The following is a 19156-nucleotide window of genomic DNA, read 5'->3' as shown; positions in this document are numbered from 1 at the left end:
AGGGATGATAATGGTTGCCACATTGCTTCAATCTTCAAAACCAGCAGTGAAGGGTAACTAAAATGGATGGTATTCCAAATCCTTGCTTTTCTATTTCCTCCTACCCCAATTACTTTTGCTAAAGTCATTCTTTTCTTGTGGCAAGTTATACCAAAATTCACTTGTACAACAATGGAATAAATCTTTTTTTTGGTTTGGACTTGCCTATGTACTAGGGCCAATTTGAAGTAATTTGCACATAACACAAATTCAATGCAAAATGATTTGAATTTGGAAGTTTTCTAAACTGCATAATTAGTTACAGAACCATAAGGTAACCATTGAACTAGTTTTCTAACTTTACACTTTTCATGGGAAATGAGTTGTTGTCAGGATGAGTATTTGTTGCTTATTGCTAATGGTCCTTGAGAAGGTGCTGGTGTACCACCATCTTGAACGCTATAGCCTATTTGCTCTGTGCTCTTGTGGAAACTGTTCTGACTTTTCGAGCCTGTGACAGCAAAGGCATTGAGAGAGAGAGTGAGTACCCCTGTGAGGATAACGTGTGGCTTGGAGGAGAAACTAGTGGTCGTGGTGGTGATCAGAAATGTTTAGAGTATAAAAATGCAAGCAGGTGTCTCGTATTACATGTGCAATATGTATGAACAAAGTTAAAAATCAGAAAACATCAGGTTATAGTCCAACAGGTTTATTTGGAAGCATTAGCTTTTGGAGTGCTGCTCCTCCTCCAGGTGTTTGTGGAGTAGGATCCCAAGACTCTGAATATATAGCTTTTGTTTTATGATCCTCCTCCACAATCAGCTGAGCGAGGAGTGGGGCTCCAAAAACTAGTACTTCCAGATTAACCTGTTGGACTAAACCTGGTGTGTTGTGATTTTTAACTGATAATCAATAGCTGTCTGGTGCAAAGTTTTAGTTTTTAAGTGAAGAGTGTGAGATAGTTATGCTGCTGGTTGTATGTTTAGCCACTTCTGTGTACCTCTTCATGACATGAAGCAATAACGTGTGGTTTTAAACAGCACGTGACAAATTTGTTTAAGGACTTCACTTATCATTTTTTCCTTCACCTCTGCACATGATTGAGGGATGATATTGTGAACCTTATGCTGTGCCCCACCATTCAATGCAATGGCCCTGCCTCCAAATTCTGCAACGAGCACTGGGGTGGTTAGGCATTAAATTGTGCTCAGTCTCCCTGACTTTTGTGCAAAAACAAGCTTGCAGTAGAATTAAGAGAAGGGTTTTGTTTGGATTCTTGAGTATGGTTCACTATTTTTTAGGTGTTTTCCTAATTTTTATTTTCCTCTTTTAGTGTGATCCATATGTGAAGATCACCTTGGGTAAAAAGTCAATAGAAGACAGAGACAACTACATTCCCAACACCCTGAACCCAGTCTTTGGCAGGTACGTTGACATTCTTTTTCATGGTTAATGCATGTTCAAGTGACTCAATTCATTTGGAAAAGTTGGGTTTAAGAGCTGTTTTGATCTGATATTAAAGTCTTGAATGTTGAAAAGAAAACTCCTTATCTTCTTGACTGGGGAATTCTTGTATATTGTCCATTCTTTCCCCTCTAGCATTGTGATCAATTAAATAAAGCGGTTTGTCACTACTTCTAGATCAGTTCCCCACCTGAACAAACCTAAACGCCACTGCTTGCAAAGGCATAGTTGCTGCTGACCCGCCATTCAGTTGTCAGTCTTGTCAATAATTGCAACAGTGTTGTGGTTCTGTTCGCCGAGCTGCAGACGTTTCGTCCCCTGTCTAGGTGACATCCTCAGTGCTTGGGAGCCTCCTGTGAAGCACTTCTGTGATGTTTCTTCCAGCATTTATAGTGATTTGTATCTGCCGCTTCCGGTTGTCAGTTCCAGCTGTCCACTGCAGTGGTCGGTATATTGGGTCCAGGTCGATGTGCTTATTGATTGAATCTGTGGATGAGTGCCATGTCTCTAGGAATTCCCTGGTTGTTCTCTGTTTGGCTTGTCCTATAATAGTAGTGTTGTCCCAGTCGAACTCGTGTTGCTTGTCATCGGAGTGTGTGGCTACTAAGTATAGCTGGTCGTGTTGTTTTGTGGCTAGTTGGTGTTCATGGATGCAGATCATTAGCTGTCCTCCTGTTTGTCCTATGTAGTGTTTTGTGCAGTCCTTGCATGGGAGTTTGTACACTACATTGGTTTTGCTCATGCTGGGTATCGGGTCCTTCGTCCTGGTGAGTTGTTGTCTGAGAGTGGCTGTTGGTTTGTGTGCTGTTATGAGTCCTAGTGGTCGCAGTAGTCTGGCTGTCAGTTCAGAAATGCTCTTGATGTATGGTAGTGTAGCTAGTTTTTTGGGTTGCGGCATGTCCTCGTTCCATTGTCTTTCCCTTAGGCATCTGTTGATGAAATTGCGCGGGTATCCGTTTTTGGCGAATACATTGTATAGGTGTTCTTCTTCCTCTTTTTGCAGTTCTGGCGTACTGCAGTGTGTTGTGGCCCTTTTGAACAGTGTCTTGATGCAACTTCTTTTGTGTGTGTTGGGGTGGTTGCTTTCGTAGTTCAGGATTTGGTCTGTGTGTGGCTTTCCTGTACACCTTTGTGGTGAATTCTTCATTCGGTGTTCTCTGTACCATCACGTTTAGGAATGGGAGTTAGTTGTCCTTTTCTTCCCCTCCTGGTGAATCGGATTCCTGTGAGTGTGGCGTTGATCCGGTGTGTTCCCAGCTCGGCAAACAGAACCACAGCAACGAGCACCCGAGTTACAAATCTTCTCTCAAACTTTGAATTGCAACAGTATTCAAATACTGAAAGTTGGCAGCCAAATTGGAATTTGTCCTCTTCTTGTTTCATAGCAAAAGGGTGTCTAAATTGAGTTGTCATAGATGATGCAAAATTAAGTCAAATGATTAATTTTGCTAAAGTGGAGATATTTCACTGTGATATAAATGTTGAAATGAGAAATCTTGAAATGACTATGGACACTGCGTTTTCATTGCAATACAGTGAGTGTAATGTGCAAGAATAGCTGGCAATGCAACTTGTGGTAAATTGAAGACAAATGGGAAAACAGAAAATACATGGCAACTTGTTTTCATTTCAACACCAGGGCGATTGTATTGAGCTCTGTACAAATGGCCATCTGGATAGAGTTTCACATTAGTCAGAAAGGCAGGTTGCTCAGTAGTGTTGGAGATAAATCCAAAGATCAAAACTTAAAATCTGAATGAAATGATTGGCAGTTGCATGGTGCTTTTGCTTTCAGTCCTCATGTGATTCACAGATACTGCACTTCAGTTAAAGACTAAATGCTAACTTCAAAACAAGCCTGATTTTAAAAAAAAATCATTGTGCAGGTGCCATATTTCTGAAATTGAATATTGTCTTGCATTGATGGGTAAAGTAATAGTGTCACTATTTAGGACCGGTTGCATTTTAATGCAGTGTTCATCATGAACACTGGGCATATCCAAGCACTTTACAACAATTAGAGTAACTTTTGAAGCATCATTATTGTGTTGAAATAGCAATTTGTACATAGCAATTTCCCAGAAAGAGCAGCATGATAATGGGCAAAACATTGTTTGTGATGTTGAGTTATGGACAAAATATTTAACAGTACACCAGAAATAACTCCCCTGCTACTTTTCAAGATGGTACCCCAAGATTGATTGTAGGTCCACCCAAGCAGGCAAATGCATCCTCTGTTTAATGTCTCATTCAAAGCACTGCACTTCCATTAGGGCTTTCCCCCTCAGTACTGCATTAAAGAGTCAGCCTTAACTTTTGGTGCACGTGATCTAGAGTGGTAATTATTCAAACATTTCCAGGTTAATGTGTACCAGTGGAATCTGACAAACCCAATTGTCCTAAGTGAATCTTGCTCGTTGATTTTTGATCAAGTTTACATGGAGGCCTCCATAATTCTTTACATGTTGAGCTTTTAAGGGTTCTGAGAAAGTCCTCCACAAAAGGTTCCCTGCATTGGTTTGGAGAATTGAGAGATGAGAGCTGAAAGCAAATCTTGAAATAGTTAAGGGGCAGGCTGAAAATCAAGAAACAGCAGGTATTTGTTCGGGAAATTGAAGTTGGGTGATGATGCCAGTACAATATTCTAGGAGTGGGTAGAGGAGCTTTTGCATTAGCCAGCTGGTCCCAAAGCCCGAAGTTCAGTTTATAGAAGGCAAAGCAGAGTAAGTAATCTTGTGCCTAAAAAATAAATGAGCAAAATGGTCAAGGATCTTTATTGAAGTAAATGTGTAATGTAATAGTGTAGAGGTAGTTCTAAGTGAGAAACAGCTTTGTGTTTATGCTTCTCAAGCCCTGGATATTGGGATATTCTTTCCAGATAAAGTTCCTTTTGTAATGTAATGAAATGCAAAATGTTAATTTGAATGCGCTTGTAGCATTGCTATTTGTAGGACCATAACCTGATCTGTGTTTTAATGCTGGTTGACTGGTGTGTATGTTGGCCAGGACAGCAAGGGAACTTCTTTGGATGGTACTGTGAGCTCTTTTATACATATATCTGAAATGGGCAAATTGTACCTCAGTTTAACATAACACCAGAAGACCACGACAGTGAAACACACTCTTGAATGAGGTTGGACCTGAACCCATGACTGTCTGACTGGGAGGCAAGAGTGCTAATGCTGTGTCAAACCTAGTGCCTCTTTTTGAATGTGCAGTTGAAAGGTATGGTGCATTTGGTATTTATAAACTTCGTGTAGAATTCAAATTACTGAATTAGAGCAGGAGTCAAAGTTTACTGAATCTTTATGGTGTTTTACCAGATTGTATCTTGATGACCATTTTGAGTTCATGTGGTACAAAAGGTAAATTCAGTTTCTGGGTGCATGGTGCAAAAACATTGAGCCTGATGCTACAGTTCAGAGGAGCTGACTGTGTAAAGGATGTATCTGGGATTATTTAGTAGCCTTCACAGAAGCTTAAGTTAGACAAAATATTCAGACAAAACCGGAGCAGTGCATGAAGGTAACAATCAAACAAGGGACGAGGGTTCGCACTGGTGTCAAGTTCCAGGTAACGCTAGAGTTAAACATAGTTGGTGTCGTTTAGAGTTATAAGGAAATAGAACTTTAAAAATTAGTTATCTATTAAATTCTGGCACAACGTTACAATATTTTGACTAGATATTCCAAATCCTTGCTTTAGGGGCAAAAATACAGGTTGTTCTGGTGAGAAAGAACCCTAATTTCATTGTTTTTGTTCCTCAGGATGTTTGAAATTACTTGCAACCTGCCTACAGAGAAAGATCTCAAAGTTTCACTGTATGATTTTGATTTGTTGACTCGTGATGAAAAGGTGGGAGAGACTATCATTGACCTGGAAAACCGACTTCTATCACGCTTTGGGGCTTATTCTGGATTGCCTCAATCATACTGTGTGTAAGTATGCCTGTGTTCCGCGTAGACAGTTATCTCCCTGTTTTCGTATTTTTGCATTCCTTCTCCTACCAGGAAGATGGTTTTCATGTCCAAGCGGCATCCTGCTTTCTACTGGTTATGCTCATGAATAGACAACTGTGAAATTCCTGTTTTTTCCCAGCCTATATAACAATCGTTTGAGCAAAGGTTATTGAAAAATCATTAAAAACAAACATGGAATTAGTCCTTGGTTACAAATTAAAAGTGCAAGTTTTCATCTTTTAATGTTTTAAACTTTCAGTGGTCTGCATTGCATTCATGGTTGTTCAAATGAAGAAATTGATGTTTTGGGATTTTTTTTGACTGTTTGTTTCTCTTTTTTTAATTAGCTTGTTTTTGACCTCTTCCTTTTGTAGTTGATGTGGGCTGATTGAGAGCTGAAAAATGTGTTGCTGGAAAAGCGCAGCAGGTCAGGCAGCATCCAAGCAGCAGGAGAATCTTCCTGAAGATTCTCCTGTTCCTTTTGATGCTGCCTGACCTGCTGTGCTTTTCCAGCAACACATTTTTCAGCTCTGATCGCCGGCATCTGCAGACCTCACTTTTTCTCCTGACTAACCTGATTGCTTATTTTAACAGTTCTGGTGTAAATACATGGCGTGATCAGCTCAAGCCATCCCAGTTGTTACAGAATTTAGCCAAAATGAAGGGCCTTTCTCAGCCAGTCATCTCTAGCACCAGCCTGTCCTACAATGGTCAGGAATATTTACTCAATGAAATTGGTAAGTAGTCTCTGGCATTCAGTCATGAACTGAAAAAAACAACTTCATGAGATAGGACACAGTTGTTAAAATTGACTTGTTTTCTTCAAAAATATCATAGTCTGAATTTGTTAGGACAGAATTTATTTGTTTTTTTTTAAAATGTGGTTTGAAACTCTTGATGTTGCACCCATCGGGCGAAATACAATATAAAGGCAAACACAGCATTTATACTGAGGGGGGTGTTTCAGCAATACACAGACTGATTTTCTCCACTTCTACACAGGCAGTGAATGAAGGTTTCTTGGAGCTTTAAACTTGAGTGCCTTAAACAGACAATATTTGAGGATGGATGTTAAAACTTGCTGACTAAAGTTGTTCAAACAGCATTCATCTATTATGCAGTAACAAACTCCAAAGGTCAGGAATCTGATCTCAGCAGCAAATGTAACTTGGAGTTTGTTGATGGTGGTCAAAAGGTAGAAATGGTTAAAATTGTATCCCGGTCTGGGAATGGTTAAAATTGGTTGGAATTAGCTGTTGATTTTACACTACCCCAAGAGGGAAATGCGTGGGTACAGACAGCTTGTCAGAACAAGATTGGGTTGGACTCTTATGTTCTCCCTATCACACTACATGCCAGTACTTGTTCTGTTAGCTTAAATAACATGGGTGATTTATCTGAGGGGCAACCAGCTAATGAAACTGCATTTCAGCAGGAGTTACAATTGTAAGGATACAGGAAGGGATAAAACAATCAAACTGAAAAAAGTTGCTCAAGCTAAAATATTCAGTACTTTGCTTCAGGAGTTATTTGGTTGATTAAATATAGTGAGGCTGTTAACATGTTGAGGCGATGCTTTTAACTATTTCTTTACTGTGCTTCATCTTAAACAGAAGTGAATTCCAATAACGTTTTTGTGAAAATGTGACTTCAAAATAAAGTTGGGGGGGGGGGTGGGTATAAAAATCAGTTCTGTGGTCTCTTGCAGTCCAGTGTATAAAAGTTGCATTGTATTAACAGCAGTGTACCAGCTTGGATAGCTGAGCTGTGTGGCAGCAAGCAGTTTTGAGCTGAAAGGGGAAATGAAACCAGGGATGCCTTCAGCTGGAGTTTGGCAACATTATTATGTACTGAGACTAATTGGAAAGATACTAAATATTGCTGTGTCCTGCATGGATCTAAAGTTTGAAGGTGCTGATTGATTAAAATCACCTATTTCCTCAATTCTTAGGGTTTTTTTTGGGAGGCTGGAATGGGATGCATTGTGAAATTAAGGATGTTAAATTAAATGTTTTCTGAGGCTTTAGAAGCAAATAGGGATTGCATTGAAATGGTGATCAGTTTAGTTACTGGTTTTATAAAAAGATGTTACTGGTGCTGCTTATTGGAGGGTGTACGTGCCTGGTTTTTGTTTTTAATTTCCATACAGGGCAGAATCTTTACTGTGTGGTCACAAAACAAATAATCAGGAGACTGCGTCACCCTCCCTAAAGTGGGCAGCAGCCACTGAAAGGGATCATGAGTATCATGGCTCACATGCTTCCTACTGCAGATGATTTTAAATCATTTGAAAACAGATTTTGGAGCCATGAGCTGTCACTGCTCAGTTTCATGCTTTTCTGATTTTATTAAGTTAAAAATCACGCAACACCAGGCTATCGTCCAATAGGCTTATTTGGAAGCACTAGCATTTTGAGCAATGCTCCTTCATCAGGTGGTTATAATCCACAACCACCTGATGTTATGTGATTTTTAAGTTTGTACACCTCAGTCCAACACCGGCATCTCCAAATTCTGATTTTACGCTTTTCTAGTGATTTTTGTGAGAAACTTTCTTTCCAGTGCAAGAAAATAAGCTTTCTGATAAGGGCAATATTATCATAGGCTGTCTAATTACTTTTGAAGAAATTGCAAGTGAATGTTTAATGGGTTTGTCCCTCCGATGTCTCATACTTAATTATCTATTGATTTTGTTGCTTCTGGCACAGCAGTTTGTGTTTTGAAATCTTACAATGGATATCAAATGTCATTTTAAGGTAACCAGCAATTAGAAAAAGAGACAAATTTGTCCATGGCTGTGATCATTATTTCTGTGTGGTAAGACATGGGCCAGTGTTGGTAATCATATCTTGGAGTTTGAATTGAGGAAATGCCACGCTATTGAAACATTGCATTTAGGCCCTTGTCTAATCTCTCTCCGTTTGGATGTAAAGAGTCCTATGGCGTATCTGAAGAGTAATAAACAACTGATAACTCAATCAACATTGAAGTTGTTTTAGGGATATTACTTCAGGCGTATCTGATTATTTAACTCCGTTATGACCAAATTGGCTGCTGTATGTGTCTACACTACAGCAGTGACAATGTTTCTAAAGTACTGCATTCCTGTTCTTTAAGCTGTTCTGTGATCATGACATGAGCATTATGCTAAGGCATTTATATAGCTCAAGTTTTGCGATTTTTTTTGTTTTTGTAATTGAAGTATATTTGATTTGGAATTCGAAATCTTGAGTTGCAGAGTTTTGGGCAATGACCAAAAATTGAAACTTCTGTGCTAGAGAAAGGAAGGCAGAGGAGGTTTAGTTCCGGGATCCCCCACTGGAAAATGTTTCTTCAATCCTCCCATTTTATCCACTCAGTAATTTTAGAAATCTGCCACCTCTGTACACTAGTTTCTCTTGCAAAAAAAAGTGACTGGATATGAGAACTCCTTTGCAACTGAACTTTCCACTTGACTCAATGTGTGCAAACAGAGGGCTATTTCTGAATTGTTTTAAGTTATTTTTCTTTGAAGTTGGTCAGCCTTAGCTAGTTTCAAAGCAGAAAATTATACCAGGGCAGATCTTTGTTCAATGTTGGTTACAAATAGCGATTGTTTCTTTTATATCCACAGCTGGTAAAGTTTGGGTTTGGGTTTCTAACTTGAGTTAGAGTTCCTGGACATGTCGTCCTATTCATCATTGGCCTCCAACCACACTGCCACCATTGGCCACCTGACACAGTCAACAGGCCCTCCGTAAACTGAAGGGATAATCCTTGACCTTTTTTACTACTCAAATATTTCCATTACTAATAGCTGAATAAAAGTTCAAAACTAGAAAAAATACATATACTTTTTCACTCTGCATGGTTGAAAGCAGTATCTAGGAGATTAATATTCAGTTCTAATCCTGGCGATTGGCAACATTACAACATGCTGGTTACCCTTTCGGGGGCATTCCATCCTTGAAAAGCACAGGGTCATGACCCATAGACAAAACAGTGAAATCTAATTACTAAATCTTTTGTTTGTCAAGCAGCTGAGTTAAAATGAATAGGAAACTGGGCTCTGTTTCTGGGGAAACTTCCTGCAAATTGTGCTCCAGCCAAGCTGATCTGTAAGTGCTTGCTTTGAAGGAGACCGTATCTAGTCAGTAACTTGTTTGCACTCTGGGACAGAGATCATTATCACAGGTGGCAAGTGCTACCTGCAGTGCCAATGATATCCAACACTATTGCTTTTTGTAATTATTTTTTAAGTAGACAGATACTGGTACATGTTGGAATAGAATGCAGGGCTGCAGCAATAAAAACATGTCAGCGAACTATAATTTACCCAGTCGTTCCTTTATGAACTTTTGCTCGCTAGATGACCTGATGTTATCTGCTGCTTTTGCACTCTTGAGAGCCCTTTCTGGTTGTAATTAGACCTTTTGGAGGGATATCAATTTAATATAGCACAACTGGTTTGTTTGGCAGAAATGGTAGGAACCTTGCTGGTTTGGGATCCAGATCCTGTAACAATCTAAATAAAATGAGAATGATTATTAAAAATGAGATACCTACCAAACTGCAAGGTTTTGTTGTAAGATGCATTATTAGGTGATTTTCTTCAAATGGATTGCTACCTGTACATGTGGGCCTGTTTTGTTTCAATCTAAAATCCAGCTTCAAAATCTGTTTTATCTTTGTGCCTTAGATTTTAAACAAATAATTTACTTTTTAAGTCCTGATGTTGTGGGATTCAGACACCTTCCACTGTCAGACAAGGAGGCTAAGGAGTGACCTTAGAAGTTTACAAAATTGAGGGGCATGGATAGGGTAAATAGGCAAAGTCTTTTCCCTGGGGTCGGGGAGTCCAGAACTAGAGGGCATAGGTTTAGGGTGAGGGAGGAAAGATATAAAAGAGGCCTAAGGGGCAACTTTTTCACGCAGAGGGTGGTACATGTATGGAATGAGCTGCCAGAGGATGTGGTGAAGGCTGGTACAATTGCAACATTTAAGAGGCATTTGGATGGGTATATGAATAGGAAGGGTTTGGAGGGATATGGGCCGGGTGCTGGCAGGTGGGACTAGATTGGGTTGGGATATGTGGGCGGGTTGGACCGAAGGGTCTGTTTCCACACTGTACATCTCTGACTCTGTGACTCTATATGCTGTTTATACGCTCAGTTTTCATTTCAGTGTTGCAGCATTTTTATCAACTGATCTGACGGTAAAGATTTATGTAATATTTGAACTCCGTCCTGCTTTGTGGCACTTGAATAAATGCGATACGAATAGACCCAAATTACTACTTAAAAAATCTAGATCAGGACTGAGTATTTCTTGCTGAATCTGCAATTTATATTTGAGTTGACTAGGCGATGCTAGCTGCTTATAAATTCAGTACCTCAGAAAACCTGTTCATTATAGCGCAAAAACTGATTTAAATACCTTGTGCTTGGAAAATGAGTTTGTTTGCAACATTTTTACTCAGAAATTAAAATAATTAAATTGCAATTTAAAATTATTTCTGTAGCATTGAATCCTATTTTTTCTAGTTTGAGTAATCTCGTGCATGTAGATTGATGCCTTTTGAATGTAGGAGATTGATCTGTCGACATCTGAAAGCAAGACTTTGGCATTTCTTCAGTCTGTCTTAGATTTTTCAAGTATTCAGGGTCTCAACAAGCTCAATTCTGCAATTAGATATTGAGTATCAAATATGCTTTTGTTTCTCAAGTCATTGGAGTATCCAGTTGAACAGTCAATAAATCTGGTCCTTTTTCATTTATTTGAAATGTGGTAAAATTGATGCATGTGTAATGATGAGGGCAATGTAGAATTTCATGAGGATATTAACCGGAAGTGGGCAGAACATGAAGAGAGAGAGTATAAACTGAAGGATATAGCGCTCTTCTATAGAAGCAGAGAGATATGTGTAAATGTGCAGAAGTCACTAAACTTGGCAACACAGATGAAATGTATTTAAATAAAACATACTGTATCCTCTGGATGTAGGTGTGCTCGCTGAGCTGGAAGGTTCATTTTCAGAAGTTTCGTCACCATACTAGGTAACATCTTCAGTGAGCCTCTAGACAAAGCACTGCTGATGATTTCTACTTTCTATTTATATGTTTGGGTTTCTTTGAGTTGATGTCATTTCCTATGGTGATGCCGTTTCTTCTTTTTCTCGGGGGGTGGTAAATTGGGTCCAAGTCCGTGTGTTTGTTGATGGAGTTCCAGTTGGAATGCCGTGCTTCTGGAAATTCTCATGCGTGTCTCTGTTTGGCTTGTCCGAGGACAGATATGTTGTCCAAGTGGTGTCCTTCCTTCCTATATGGAAGGTTATTAGTGAGAGAGGGTCATGTTGTTTTGTGACTAGTTGATGTGATACTGTATCCTACATTTATTAAAAATGGTAAAGTGGGAGATTGTGCTGAATATGCTTAAGACAAATTAGACCTCAGCTGGAGTACTATAAACTGTTCTGGGCACTACACTATATAAGAAGGATTTGAATGCATTAGAGAGTGTACTGACATAGTTTTGAAAACTGTAATCAAATCTTGAGTTATGAGGTCTCTGGTCAGAGTGGATAAAAACTTCCCCACCCCCCCATGTCTTCTGCACCATAGCAGTTCTGACATTCACGTTCAATGTTGTACTTTGCCAGTGGGTAAAAGGCTAAAGTATGTGCTTGTGATTTTAGCTCAAATAAAATTGACAAATTAAACTGTTTATTTTTCAGTGGAGCCAACTCCAAATCTTTGGAATTATTGCTTAAGTTTTTAATCTGTTCAACCTGGGTTACTATGTGCTAGGAGCAAAAAGATCACATATAAAACCTGCCCAGTGGTAAATTGCTGCATAGTCACTGGTCACCCTGTTTTCTCTTCCCTCCATCACCTACAATTAAAATAATTCAAAATACACCAGTAACTTAAGATATATAACATACGACATGGGTGAAGAAACAGCTTAAGTAAGGTCCAACATCCCATCCATCGCTCCAAATCTCTCGATCATATTTTCTGTTTACAAAGACACTTTTCTATTTAAGTCCAGCTGGTCCAGAATTTCATTCCAGTGCAGATTGCTGGTCACATCATCCAAATCTCCTTTCCTTATGCAACTCCTCTGGAATCTTTTTGCATGTGGCCAATGAAGAAACCCCTCTGAATGATGTCTTGCTCCTTAATTGCGTCACTGTGACCAGATCACATGGTGACAAAATCTGTTGCCCAATCCAGAGAGAACAAAGAAAATTACAGCACAGGAACAGGCCCTTCGGCCCTCCAAGCCTACACCGATCCTGATCCTCCATCTAAACCTACCTATTTTCTAAGTGTCTGTATCCCTTTGCTCCATGCCCATTCATGTATTTGTCTAGATACATCATATATGATGCTATCATGTCCACCTCTACGATCTCCGCTGGCAACACGTTCCAGGCACCTACCACCCTGTGCATAAAGAGCTCCCCACGCATATCTCCCTAAACTTTCCCCTCTCACATGGAACTCGTGACCTCTAGTAATTGAGTACACACTCTGGGAGGAGGAGGGGAAGAAGCTTTATGCAATCCACCTTGTCAATACCGATCATGACTTTGTAGACCTGAGTCAGGCTCTCTTTCCCACCCCCACCACCCCCCTCCCCCGAATCCTCTGTCTATCTAAATTAATCCTAATCTACATAGCTGGAGCCCTTCATACCAGGCAACATACAAGTGAATGTCCTCAGCACCTCCTCCAAAGCATCCACATCCTTTTGGTAATGTGGCGACTAGAACTGTATGCAGTATTCCAAATGTGGCCAAACCAGAGTAGTAGCTCAAATCCGAAACTCAACTAGACATGACAATTTAGCAACAAGCACATTCGTTTTTAAGTGTGTGATTTGAGTATTTATTTTACATTTGCTAAATCAGAAAATTTGAACAAGATGTTTACGTTTTCTAGTATTTCCATGTGATCATTGCTATATGTAGAAGAATAGCCCCCATAAAGCACTAGACATTGCAAAATGTCTTCTAAATAATCAGTTTGTGTTTGCAGCTATTGAAATTTAAATTATGTAAGATCTGTCCAATCCATTTAAGATTGTACCTTAAGTGAGTGTGGTGTTTTGTCTATAATGTCATCCATCTTATTATTGAAGTGGTTCAGTAATGTATCAATTCCTGTCATTACAACTGAGATGCTTCCAGTACAAGTGGGTTCTGCTTCATATACAAATACTGAAGATCTAAATACATCTAACATTACAACAGCACTGTGAATTCATTTGTAAATTTTCTGTTCAAGTTGGGCCTTTTCCAACAGATGCCTTGCAACAAACGCTGGCTGATCATTTTGGTAACTTTTCTTTTGCCTGGGATATGGATGATACATGTTTATTGTCCATTCCGAATTTCCAGAGGGTGGTTCAGAGTCAATCGCACTACTATGGGTCTGGAGTCCTATACAGTGGAACCTTGATTACCCAGCAAGATCGCAAGGTCCCGATGCTTGGCTAAACTGTTATCCGGCATTTGAATATCACAAAAGAACTTCCTGCCAGTGTCGTTTGGATAATTGAGGTTCCTCTTGTATAGGTGAGACCAGGAAGGGATAGCAGATTTATTTCTTGAAGATTAGTGAACCACATGGGGGTTACGTACATACTGTTAGACTCTTTTAATTCCAGATTTTTATTGGCTTCAAATTTCTTCATCTGGCACGGCTGGATTCATATCCAAGTCCCCAGAATATTATCCTTGGGTTCTGGATTCTAGTCTAGTGACATTACAACAATGTTGCCACTACTACCACCTATTGATCTGAAGGCTGCTTTGCTGGGTGTCATTAAAACAGGAATTTCCTGTGGAACTCCGGGCTCTTGGAGACACCCCTACCGTGTTAAAAACCATCTAAGTCACACTTTTTCTCTCTGATGCCAAGATGTGTGAGAAACTGAACTCAAATTGTCACCATGAGCACACGATTTATTTAAAATGGGTTTCAAAATTTTATTGAACTGAGGGCAATTCAGCCAAGACCCACAGTGCTTTCTTTGCAATGACTTGCAGTGCAGAATTTTGCATGTTTTTTTGATCAGTGGAAACTTACACTCTTGAGCAAAGAATGCATGCTTTTTAATAGAAAATTTAGTAGTGATCGTACTAAATAGTAATTTCAGAGGTACTGTTTCAAGCTCCTCATTGTTTGCTGATGGGATAGGAAATAACCATCCTTTAATCATCTGGACAGATGCCAGTTCATTCAGTTTTAATGCATATATCAAGAGGGATATTTGGCATTGTTTGACATCACACTTTTAGCTCTCTCTTCAATGTGATTCTCAAGATCACTTCTTGTTTCTCCAAATCAAAGCGCCATCTCTCATAGTGGGGATTTGTTTTTCAAGTCTGCAATTTCAACCTCAGCTCAGTGGTAGTGTTTTCTCTCTATTTTGAGTTAGAAGATTATGGGTACAAGCTCTACTCTACACAAATATTTCAACACAATCCATTCAGTGGTTCTGTGTTTTTTTTTGTTTGCTGACGTGTTCAAACACTACTCTAACTGCCCCTTCAAATGAAATTAAAATCTGAGGTTGATCGGAGATATTTTTCTTTACTTGTCATTCAGGGCATTACAGTTCCCTACACAGTAGAAATCAGAAATGCAATAATTGTTCAGAACTGCTTTTTTGGGTTCTGTTTTAGTCCCATTGAGATGTTTGTCATTTGTAAGTTTCCATGGAGAGCTGAAGATCTTTTGCGTCATCTGAATATTGTGCTTACAAACTGATCTTTCCAATTTTTTTTCTCCTCTTTACATTCTGTGCATGGTGTGCAGCATAAGGAGATTAGCTCAAGATTCTAGATTTGGTCGAGAGAGAGTAAAGACGTTAAAATCTATTGCTTGATTTGTGGCATACACACTGACTCCAGGGTCTGTGGGTTAGTCAAATTCATGTTCACGCTGTAAAAATGTTGAGATTCACATCGAAATCTAATTTAAAAGTTAGGCCACTTTTTTGTTCTCTAAAGCACCTATACAGCTTAAAACCACCTTCTCCAATTACTATTTTGCTACGTTCAGTACTTCTGTAACTGGAAACTACTGTGGATCAGAGGGTGTTAAAGGTTGGTCAGCACTCAAAGTTAACCCATCTGTATTATGACTGACAATCTAGCAATAGAAGGGAGCTTTTAACCTATCCATTAGAAGCAGCGCTGCTTCTGATGGGAGTGAAGTTCTACAAGTAAATCAATGGAGAAGGAACTGGCAATGATCTCAAACCTAATTTTGTCTAGGAGATTTTTTGATTCGAAGAGAGTACGTAATTAACAGGAGCGAACTTGAGTTTTAAATGAGCCAAAGTAATTTCTTCCTGAGCTGATGATTTAATGGGAGACTTGCAGAGAATTTAAATAGGTACACTACATCAGAGCTCCGACATGAAGCTTTGAAAGTGCAAAATTTATGTTGGTTAATGTTTCTATATTCATATCCTTAGAAGTCATTACAATTGGTCTTTGTTTGTACTAAAGTTGGCAGGCCAGACACATTACATTTGGATAAGAGAAAATTTTTAAGGTCATTTGACATCTTGCTATAATTCTGTCAAAGCAGTATAGTCAGCTTCTGCAGCGCAATTTGCTCCCAACTTCAATTGTTGTTTATCGCTAGACTGTTTGAATAGTTGTAGTAGCAAGGAGGAAGTTTTTACTCTTTAATTCAAGGTCAATTTATAGTGAACCATGGTATTTAGTCTCACGAACAGCTGCTTCTTTTATAAGCAGGAAGAGTTCACTAACAGTTCAAGGTAATACAATAATAATTTCGGGAACAGCACAACTTCTGTTCACTGCCTTATTTTGATATGTGTTTGAAACATTTTGACATTTTGGTAACAGACCCAAATTCCCCAACTGCTTAACACTGATACTGCACTCGATTTTGGCGTTCACTGAATATTCTGTGGTCTCCAATTAACATTAACCATGTAATGTGCATAACGTTTATAGTTGTATGGTATACAGTGCAAGCCTTTTGAGCTCTCTGTGGCTTTGTCTGTTAAAATTCTACCATGCTAGAGATATGATTTGACAGAGTTCAAAAGAACAAGTAGTTGGGATGCCAAAATTAGCATCCATGCCATATTTATTTGTGACTGCTGATCTATTCTTCTGTCCTCTCCCAGAAACTGTCCTCTGTTATCAGCTCAACTTTTCTATGGTACCTATGCAGTCAAATCTCCTGAGTGCACTAGCTGTCTAGATTTGTGTGTACTGGACTGGAGGCATTTGTTGCCTTTGTAAACAAAACATACCCTCTGAGGGGAAAATGAATTGTTTTTCATAAAATCTCATAAATTGAAGCATATGTGAGGCTGTGTACCATTCAATGTCTTCTTTGTGCCCTATGTGTCTCATAAACCTTTCGTGCACCCTAATTTTGATGGAACAACAGTAACGTGCTTTAGCTTGTCACCTGATCAAACTTGGATCGTCCTATATCATCCTATCAGTTCTGGTATCAAGCTTTTGAGAGAAATGAACTGTTAACGACTCCAAGGTAGTCTGGAAATCTCTTTAGACTACAACTGTTTTAGGTACCAGCCTGTAGAGTTTGTGTGATCTCCCCGAGAGTGCATGGGTTTCCTCCAGGTGCTCTGGTTTCCTCCTACAGTCCAAAGATGTGCGGGTTGGTGAATTGGCCATGCTAAATTGCCCATAGTATCCAGAGATGTGCAGGCTAGGTGGATTAGCCCTAGGAAATGCAGGGTGACAAGGATAAGGTAGGGAGGGTGGGTCTGAGTGAAATGCTGTTTGGTTGGGTTGGGGAGAAAGGGATCAGTGTGGACTCGATGGGCCAAATAGCCTGCTCCCACACTGGGGATTCTATGTAGCAGTTCAGAAATGCAGCTTGTTGGGCTTGTGGCATCCCTTGGCCTGTCATGAAATTAACAATCACTGCTTTCGGAAGACATCAGTCATCTGGAACAAAATTACCAGGACAATGAAATATTATCTCTTACCCCAGATGCTTAGGCCAGTGGGACCTATGTTTTAATACATTAGTCAAAGAATAGGGCTTCAAGAAAAGAAAGTTTAATGTTCATCTTGAATCGCTATTATTTTTCAGTTGATTTTCAATGGAATCTCTTCACTTTGCAAATTTCAATTTGAAATATGTTGCCTATTGGTTTTGTATTAGAATTGTTAAAAATTGGAGAGAAATCAAATGGTAACCGAGAAAGCATTGCATTAATGCTGCTCATCCTTCAGGGAAGAACCATTATTCAATACATCTGTGTAGGAATTTAAACCATATATGGGTGGAGTGTTCCTTGTTCATCAATTGAAAACTTAAAAATTTTGCAGGGATACATCAATACTTGAATATAGTGAGCAGTATTTTTGGTGTTAATGAATAGTGTTTTCAAGTTGCTTAGGATCCATCGTGACCTAGCCACGAGGATTCAGAATTGGCTTGCCCATAGAACAGTGGTGCAAGCACGTTTTTGTTTGTGCTGGAGGCCTGCGACTGGTGGTGGTCTGCAGGGGACCGTACTGGAATCACTGTTTGTGATATATCTCTATAAATGATGTGGATGCAAATGTAGAGGCAGATAGCAAGTTTGCAGCCGATACAAAGATTGGTATGGATAGCATAGAATGTTGTCAAAGGATACAGTGGGATACAGATCAGTTGCAGATATGGGCAGAGAGATGGCAGATGGAGTTTAATCAGTGTAAGTGTGAGATGCTGCACTTCGGAAGATCAAATATTAAGGAAAAGTATTCAGTTAATGGCAGGTGTTTGAACAGCATTGCTGTACAGAGGGATCTTTTGGGTTCCAGGGCATAGCTCCCTGAAAGTGACCACCTAAGTAGATAGGGTGGTAAAGTAGGTGTATGGAGTGCTTACCTTTTATTGGTCGGGGAATTGAGTACAAGAGTTAGGATGTCATGTTGTCAAATGGAACTAATCCCTTCTGCCTGCCCTTGGTCCATATTCTTTCGAAGAGTTTGGTTAGGCCACGGAGTACTGAGTTAAATTCTGGTCACCATATTACAGGAAGGATGTGGAAGCTTTGGAGAGGGTGCAGAGAGGTTTACTGGTGCACTGCCTGGATGAAAGGGTATGATGTATAAGGAGAGGCTAGAAAAACTCAGGTTGTTTTCTCTTGAACGGCAGAGGCTGAGGGGAGGCTCTATAGGAGTTTATAAAATTGAGATATGTATATAGGGTTGATGGTCAGAATCTTTTTTCCCCTAGAGTGGAAAAACTAATACTAGGTGGAATGCACTTAAGGTGAGAGGGGGAAAGTTCAATGGAGACATGAGGGGCAGGTTTTTTTACAAATAGGAGTCTGGATTGCACTGTCAGGGGTTGCGGTGGAGGTAGATATGATAAGGGCATTTAACGTACTTTTAAATTGAGAAATATGGACCAAGAGCAGGCAGAAGGGATTAGTTCCATTTGGCATCGTGTTCAGCACAACATTGTGGCCAAAAGGTCCTGTTCTTGTGCTCTACAGTTCAATGGTCTATCTAGCCGATTTTGCTTGGAGTGTTCTGCTCGGTTTGTGTTTCCAAACAACACCTAACCAAAGCATTGATTTTGAACATTAAATTATGTTCAGCACATCTTGCAATTCTGCAGAGTTTTACACTAATTTTAAAAACACTGCACTAGATTTGAGTTAAAAATTAAACGCTATATTAAAGTTTTTGATAACTGTTGAATTACCGGCCTTCAAGAAGGCTCTAAGCGTAAACGTAACTAGACTTT

At 39.5% G+C, this 19156-nt stretch overlaps 1 protein-coding gene across 1 annotated transcript in view; it reads left to right on the top strand.

Moving 5' to 3' along the window:
* The window catches only part of LOC122561091 (myoferlin), a 227388-nt gene that overhangs the window by 123255 nt on the left and 84977 nt on the right, over nucleotides 1–19156 (top strand). Inside the window, exons 45-47 of the mRNA XM_087999003.1 lie at nucleotides 1313–1404; nucleotides 5211–5381; nucleotides 5997–6139. Of these exons, the coding sequence (XP_087855129.1) occupies nucleotides 1313–1404; nucleotides 5211–5381; nucleotides 5997–6139 (406 nt within the window). The remainder of the gene's footprint in view (nucleotides 1–1312; nucleotides 1405–5210; nucleotides 5382–5996; nucleotides 6140–19156) is intronic.

The sequence above is a fragment of the Chiloscyllium plagiosum genome, unplaced genomic scaffold, assembly GCF_037043375.1.
Source record: "Chiloscyllium plagiosum isolate Xiang-an unplaced genomic scaffold, Cpla_swu_hap1 HiC_scaffold_22, whole genome shotgun sequence".
Classification (NCBI taxonomy): domain Eukaryota; kingdom Metazoa; phylum Chordata; class Chondrichthyes; order Orectolobiformes; family Hemiscylliidae; genus Chiloscyllium; species Chiloscyllium plagiosum.
Note: the sequence above shows the minus strand (reverse complement) of the source record. Positions and strands in the feature narration are given on the sequence as shown.